The sequence below is a fragment of the Drosophila navojoa genome, chromosome 4 (genome assembly GCF_054131105.1).
Source record: "Drosophila navojoa isolate 15081-1374.11 chromosome 4, UAZ_NAV_1.0, whole genome shotgun sequence".
NCBI classification, from domain to species: Eukaryota; Metazoa; Arthropoda; class Insecta; order Diptera; family Drosophilidae; genus Drosophila; species Drosophila navojoa.
The window spans coordinates 25,863,326-25,870,456 of NC_142892.1; the positions used below are offsets into that span (position 1 = coordinate 25,863,326).

Sequence of the window (7,131 nt, forward strand, 5' to 3'; positions counted from 1 at the left end):
AATGATTAAACGGAATATCCCAGTCCTTAGTGCTTTCATCAGCTGGAGGGTTCCTTTGAATCGTCGTTTTATCAAGGTACCGATCTTTGGAATTAGTTTGAAATAATCCCATTATAGGTAAAAATTGTTTTGCATACATATTTTGTGATCCTCCGTTTGTAATAATCTTAAATGTGGGTGGAAATGTTAAAATTAATAAATATGATTTTATTTTTAAATTTAAGCTATTACCGATGCGCCTTGATCGTATAAATTAGTTCCAATAACTACATTATCTTGATTATTTGGAAATGTTTTAAGAGTTGTTCCACTTGCATAATACATAGAATGGTCTCCCAACTTGAAGTGCCCCTCACCAACAAAATCGCCGAACGATATTTTAAAAGGTCTCAAAAGATCATTCAGGGCTGGAATATTAGCTCCACCAGTATCAGGTATCCACCATTGTCTACTGTTCTCATCAAAAAATTTAATGTGTCTCATTACCGTGGTATTATACCAATCCGCAAAAATAATAACATTTAAGCCATTTTCGTAGACATATTTTTCGAGGCAGGAGATCTCTTCGTGATTAAATTCTTCTTCTGGGTCGACGATCAATAAAACTCCATATTCATGGGGGTTAAAGCAAGTGTACGGTTCTCTTAACACGTCGATATAATAACCAGAGTTTCTCAAATGTATATAGGTGTCTCGGAAATTTGTATGAATGTGATCTGCCCTCCAATCGAGCGGATCAGTTTTAATCTTTAAATTGTCTCTAGGTATATACCCCGGTGGATATCTTAGACTATGAAATTGATCCCACAAAATTCTCTTGTGCCGGGGTGGCTTTGGTGTAATTCTTATCGTCAGGTGGAACTCTACTTGCTTTCGTAGAGTCGAATTTGTGCCAATTGGAAAACTATCTATCAATAATATTATACGTCCTTTAGCTATACCTTCATAGTTATGTGCTTCACTATTAACAACTGGAAAATACAAAAAATACTTTATTTTATAAAGCACACCATTGTGCTACGGAGATAAATAATCATTGATTGTAAATAAATAAGAAATCTCTAGTCGAAACTGCCGGACTACAAAATCCCCTGAAATCTTCGAGAAACTGATATATGTATCAATATCAAGAAAAAAAACATAGACACGTGTAGGCACGCACGTATAAGCACGCATGGGGAGTGTGGTCTTTCTATGGTGGCCTAAGAGTTAAATTACTTTTCTTGTAGATGTACTTCATGAAACTTTTAGATTGCGCTTGTATCATTAAAATTCTATAATATATATGAATTTACATATCAAGTTTGGCGAATATAGCTCTAAAGATATTGGAGATATAACTAAAAATCTTATTTTAATTGACTTTAATCGATAAAAAATAACCTAAAGAGTTGTCGATTTTAAGAGGTAAACTGATATCCGCGCTGTAGATACGGACATTTCAAGAAAATCTCCTATATCTTCTGAGATTGGCACATTCAAACATACGGACAGACGGTCGGTGCTATATATACTTTATGGCCACGCCTCCTTCTGCCTGTTACATACATTTTAACAAAACCACTATACCCTGATTCCCCATTTTCAATGAGTTTAGGGTATAAAAACGATATAATATGAGGGCAATGTTATTTGTCCAACAGGATGGAAATGTGTGCGTATGTGTGTGTGTACATGTGTTGTTCAGGGTATATCCTGCAGTCTAGACTAGAGAAGTCTTTTTACTCTCTTACCAATATAAACTGACATCCATCCGGTCCACGGCCAAAGCGTACTTGAAAAAGATGTAGAAATGTTAAGGTATCGACCAAAATTATGAGGATCTGGTACCCATCTCGGTTGATCAATAATTTTACCAGTTACAGATATGCCATTAAGAATTGTAACGTTTACAATCGCAGCAGTGCTTCCATAAAACAGTGGTTGGCTGCTGTAAGGCCACATATAACTTGATGTAAAATCGATCGAAGATGGGATAAGACTAATTTTCGGCTTGTAGGATAGTAGCAACTGCATACTTTTTAACAAATTTAGTTTCCCTTGACCTTGCTCAAAAATATTATAATTCGCCAGCCTTTCAGCACCTTCAACAAGCACTTGTTTCAAGGATGACGGATTGACTAATTCTATTTTATGCGAAACGCCACTTCTGAGCAAAGCTGCGACGCCTGCAACAACTGGCGATGAGACTGAAGTTCCTGATAATCTCCTGCATCCCCTGTGTACGTCACTTCCCTCAACTTGACTGCCATAGGTGACAATGTCTAACCCTATTCTACCATATCCAACGGGAAGCTCCCAGGTAGTCATTCCTCTAGAACTAAATCTGGCGATTTTATTGTCAAAATTAATACTTCCAACGCCTATGACATCGCTTTGGTCACCCGGGTTATTTAGAGTTCCGTATACGGGACCATCATTTCCAGCAGCCGATATCATTATTATATTATTTGCTGATAGTTCTAGAACTTTATCGACAAATGGGGAGTCCATAAAATCCGGTCCTCCAATGCTTAAATTAATAATGTTCACTTTCTTGTAAATGGCATAATTAAAAGCATCTAAAAACCACGAAGTATAAGATACCTTAAATTAAAAATAAATGTTATATTATAGTATAAATATGTAGGTCGGGCAACTGAATTAGATAACTATGAATCAGATTATATTTTCCAAATCCAAATGTAAATCCAATGGTAGATTCTTTAGACTCTATTCATAATCTGATTTCTAGTCATAGTTTCTGCCTAATTTTCGGCTTGTGCCATTCGATGTGTTTACCTGAGAATTTGTGAAAACTTTATATATATGTAACTCTGCATCTGGAGCTAATCCAAGGCACTCCTTTGAAGAAGCTATTACACCTGCAACGAATGTCCCATGACTCACGCCGTCTTCTGAAGATTTCTCATTTGTCCAATTCGTTCGCTCCTTGACGTTTCGAAAATGGGGATGATTTTCAGTTAAGCCGGTGTCGAAAATTGCAACTTTAACACCTTTCCCCGTAATTCCAAGTTTCCAAAGAACGTCCGCATATAAGGAGGCGGCCACATGCTGCTGCTGTCCAGACTTCGCATGCTTATCTCGCGCAACTCCTTGAGGACTGCGAATATTGTATACGGTGCTGTATGTGTTATTGTATGATAGAAGTCTTTGGACATAATGATGACGAGAAACTCCTTTAACAGCGGGGTGGGCTCTGATAAAGTTCAGTGTTTGTTCAATTGAAGTGTAATTTGTATCCGTTATAACCAAAATGTCGAAATCACTTGGATAATGACTAGCTTCATTATAACGGGATAGAATTGACCATTTTAATACCTGAAAATTTGTTCTGTATTTTTTTTTTGGCAAGTCATAGATTTAAAATGCATATTACATACATTTCCCTTTATTAGCCTCTTTGAAATAAATGAATTCCTAACTTGTGTATAGTATTTTGAATGGTAGGTCACAATATATTCGTTGGGAACGTTCTTCTCGTGAAATTTAGGTAATTTAGAGAAGAAATTATTTTCTTGTATGCTGCATTCAGCTATAAAAGAGGCAAAAACCGCATTTACGACAAATACATATGTTAATACACTCATTTAAGAGAAATACTATAAGCAATAACAAGCAATAATTTCTGAGCCCAACGTTTCACATATGATTGTCAAGGTAGCGCCTAAAACTTGTTTGTTGCGCGCAGAATGACAATGGGATACAATTTAATTATATTATTATTATGTTTAACCACTGACCAAACAACACATAGACTACACATGTAGTACAAAGTTTTTCAACACCGAAAAATCTGCTTTCTAGGGCCCATCAATTTCGTATTCGCTCGGCTCTTCACTTTTAGGTTCGAGCTACGAAAATATACGAAAGCACAATCATTCCGCTTCATGCGCTCGACCCAGATGGTCGGTTGAACAAAAGATCCCTCTATGCTCAATGCTTGCTCTCTCTCTCTCTCGATGCTCTTTGCTCTCTCAAATGTGTATATGTGTGTATTCATGTGAGCACAAGCAGCAGCTCACGCAAATTGAAATTTCTTCGCAGCAAGAACCCATGCCTTCCCTTCTGTGTGAAGAGTATACCGAACTTGTCAAACCGTTTGCCAAGCTCGTACAAAATATTTGCGTTTTCGTTACTATTTGCGAGTAGGGTATGAAAGCGTTGGTGCTCATAATAAAAATGATTTCGCGACGAGCGTGCACGCACACACTCTCCCTTGCTACATTTATTCCGAGTATTTGTATGCCTGTGTCCGAAGCTCTTGCTACCTGTGGAATATTGTAAGTGTGTATGTTCAAAATACGTGAACATTGGCTTGTGCTTGCCACGGGATCATTGTCTCTGAATTTAGTAGCTTGAAATTTTGTATGGTTCGAATCGTAGGATGACTGTCAGATGGGCCTTTATTTATTTATTTCTTAAAGCTATTGACAAAAACGAGAGTCAAATTAAGGTTAAAAAAAAGCCTAAACAAAATACAGGATATAATATCAATAGTAACACCGACCCGATGGGGGTATTTTATTTGCCAGTCCGCCCAGCTATGCCCACGTCTCACAGCCAAATATGGTCAGTGAAACTAATGATGCTATAAAAAGAAGTGTTAGTAAGAAAACTTAGAAAAAAATATTAAATGTAGGTTTATTAACTATATCTAACACGAGAAAATAATAAATAATTCTTAAAATCAAAAAAGTAAAAAAAAAATTATAAAAAAAAAATATATATATATATATAATATACAAGAATTAGTATAGAAAAAGAAAAAGGAAGGTATAAAAAAAATTGCAAGAGAAGTTAATAAAAAATAAGAAATAGTAAAAAGAAAAGAACACAGAATAGAATATAGGATAGAATTGAGAAATCACTACACAACATTGACACGAAAATGTATACCAATGCTTATGCCTGGGCATTGTGGTTGATTTCCCTAAGATAAGCTAATAGCAAACTTTTTATTTTAGGAAGAGAGAGCTCTAAGGAAAAAACTTGATAATATTTATTAAAATTAACACTAAGAACATGAAACGCACTGTGCAAGGAATAATCCCTAGTGCACACCGGTAAATGAAGCGGACGATAGTGTCTAGTTGTTCGGGACGGAACCGAAAAGTTTAGACGACCCAATAAAGAGGACCAATCAATATCACCACTAAGCAATTTATGCAGAAAAACAATTCCTAAAATTGTTCTGCGATTGGTTAGCGATGGAAGATCAATAAGTTGGAGCCTACTATGATAAGACGGTAACCGTAAATTACTGTCCCATCGAAGATCCCTTAAGGCAAAGAGAAGAAACTGTTTTTGGACCGATTCGATACGATCCTGATGCAGTTTATGCTGCGGAGACCATACAACAGAGCAATACTCTAAGATGGGACGCACAAGCGAAGCAAATAAACGCTTGGTGGTAAAAAGATCTTTAAATTCCTTAGACCAACGTTTAATAAAGCCAAGCACACTTTTGGCTTCATTAATAATGGTAGAAATATGAAGATTAAAATTTAGTTTACAATCAAAGGAAACACCAAGATCTTTGACTGTGTGGATGCGTCGTAAGGAAATATTGCTAATTTTATAATCAACAATTAATCATTGTCATACACTTTGAGCAATTTAAGTCCAGCTGGTTTGCCACACACCAAAGTTGAAATGAATTTAGGTCATCTTGAAGGTGATGATGTCCATTTGCACTGGAGTATGGAATACATCCAGAATAGAGTTTAAGGTAGAGTAAAAAAACGATGCTGCTAAATTAATATCATTCGACTCATATAAAATAGACCAGTCTGTTGAATTAATTAATTCATTAAGCAAAACAAAATCGTATTTACGATAACAACGACTTGGATTAGAAGGCAAAGGAGTATAATTGAGGTGATTGTCAACAGCTAATAATACTTCTAAAGTGGGGTGATGTATATCCTCAGGTATACAGAAAGGAGTCGATCTCACGACATTAAAGAGCGAATCGTGATTAGTAAACACCAGATCAAGTGTGCGATTTAGGTGATTAGAAATAGAGTTAATCTGAAACAGAGACAGGTTAAACAATTCATCAAAAAGATAGTGATCAATTGTCGGAATAAAGTAATTTGTATTACAAGTTGCTGTCCAAGAAGTGTTGGGAATGTTAAAATCCCCCAACACAAGAAGCAAGTCTCTATCATTCACATGCTCATAAAATGCTAAATCAGAAGAGGGAGGGATATAAGAACATGTGATAAACAGTGAGCGCGATGGAGAGTTAATTTAACCCCTAAAATCTCCGCATCATGAAGGGACGAAAAGGTAAACACATCAGAGAGGATACTGGATTTAACTGCAATTAGCACTCCACCCCCTCTGCGTATTAAACGATCGAGTCTATAAATAGTGAAATTACTTGAAAGGATTTCACTATTATGAATATTATTACTTAGCCACGTTTCAGTAAATGCAATAATATCATATTGTACACTAAAACTGTGTAAGAACAGACTTTTAAGTTTAGAATTCAAGCCGCGTACATTTTGATAAATCAGAGACAGCTGAGAAGAAGATTAGAAAGAATTTAGTTTTTTGGTACAGAAATAGGAGTCGATCTGTTACGATTTTTAGGTCTAAATTCATGAACAACCACATGAGGTGGCCAGAAGTTTGGATCACATAAGGTTTTAAAATGTTCTATCGGCACGTTTATCTTAAAAGAGGCAATTTCACGGGGAGCTCGAAGCTAAACTTCGATATAAAAACCTTAGCCGAAGTCTTGCTTGCTATAAAAGCAGATACTGCCTCACAGGTCGTATCAGATGAAAGCCTAGATAAGAAAACTTGTTTTTAAGGAGAGACGACTGATAAGGATATGCCGGGAGTGGCTGAATTATTAACACTCATGGCTTGAATAACAATTGGAGAAGATTCCAATTTTTTAACAGAAACCTGAGTATCAATAGCAGCCTCAACAGGAGAACCAATAGCTTCAGGAACAGGTGATATAGGATCAAGCGAGTTGGAAGCGGATGACAAAACTGAAGCGCAAGGTGAGGGAGGGGCAAGCGAATTAGGTGACGGTGTTGGTACAGAGGGAGGTACCAACAACGATAAAGATTCCAAATGAGAAGGGGGACTCTCGAAATTATACTGGGT

General features: G+C 36.4%; 1 protein-coding gene across 1 annotated transcript; it reads right to left on the minus strand.

Annotated features, from left to right (window-relative positions):
• Nucleotides 1-219: 219 nt before the first annotated feature.
• S1P (membrane-bound transcription factor site-1 protease) lies at nucleotides 220-3,653 on the minus strand. Its single transcript, XM_018099453.2, has 4 exons — nucleotides 3,384-3,653; nucleotides 2,782-3,321; nucleotides 1,734-2,586; nucleotides 220-971 (listed from the first exon to the last, which is right to left on the minus strand). The coding sequence occupies exons 1-4, from the start codon at nucleotides 3,588-3,590 to the stop codon at nucleotides 220-222; spliced, it is 2,352 nt and encodes a 783-aa protein (XP_017954942.1). The 5' UTR covers nucleotides 3,591-3,653.
• Nucleotides 3,654-7,131: the final 3,478 nt, after the last annotated feature.

What these genes read in the sequence shown, in the direction of transcription:
- S1P (XM_018099453.2), bottom strand. Translation starts at nt 3,590, where the DNA reads ATGAGTGTATTAACATATGTATTTGTCGTAAATGCGGTTTTTGCCTCT. An exon ending in AAGTTTTCACAAATTCTCAG is followed by an intron (nt 2,587 to 2,781) that starts GTAAACACATCG and finishes TTTTAATTTAAG; the next exon opens with GTATCTTATACTTCGTGGTT. An exon ending in ATGGATGTCAGTTTATATTG is followed by an intron (nt 972 to 1,733) that starts GTAAGAGAGTAA and finishes TGTATTTTCCAG; the next exon opens with TTGTTAATAGTGAAGCACAT.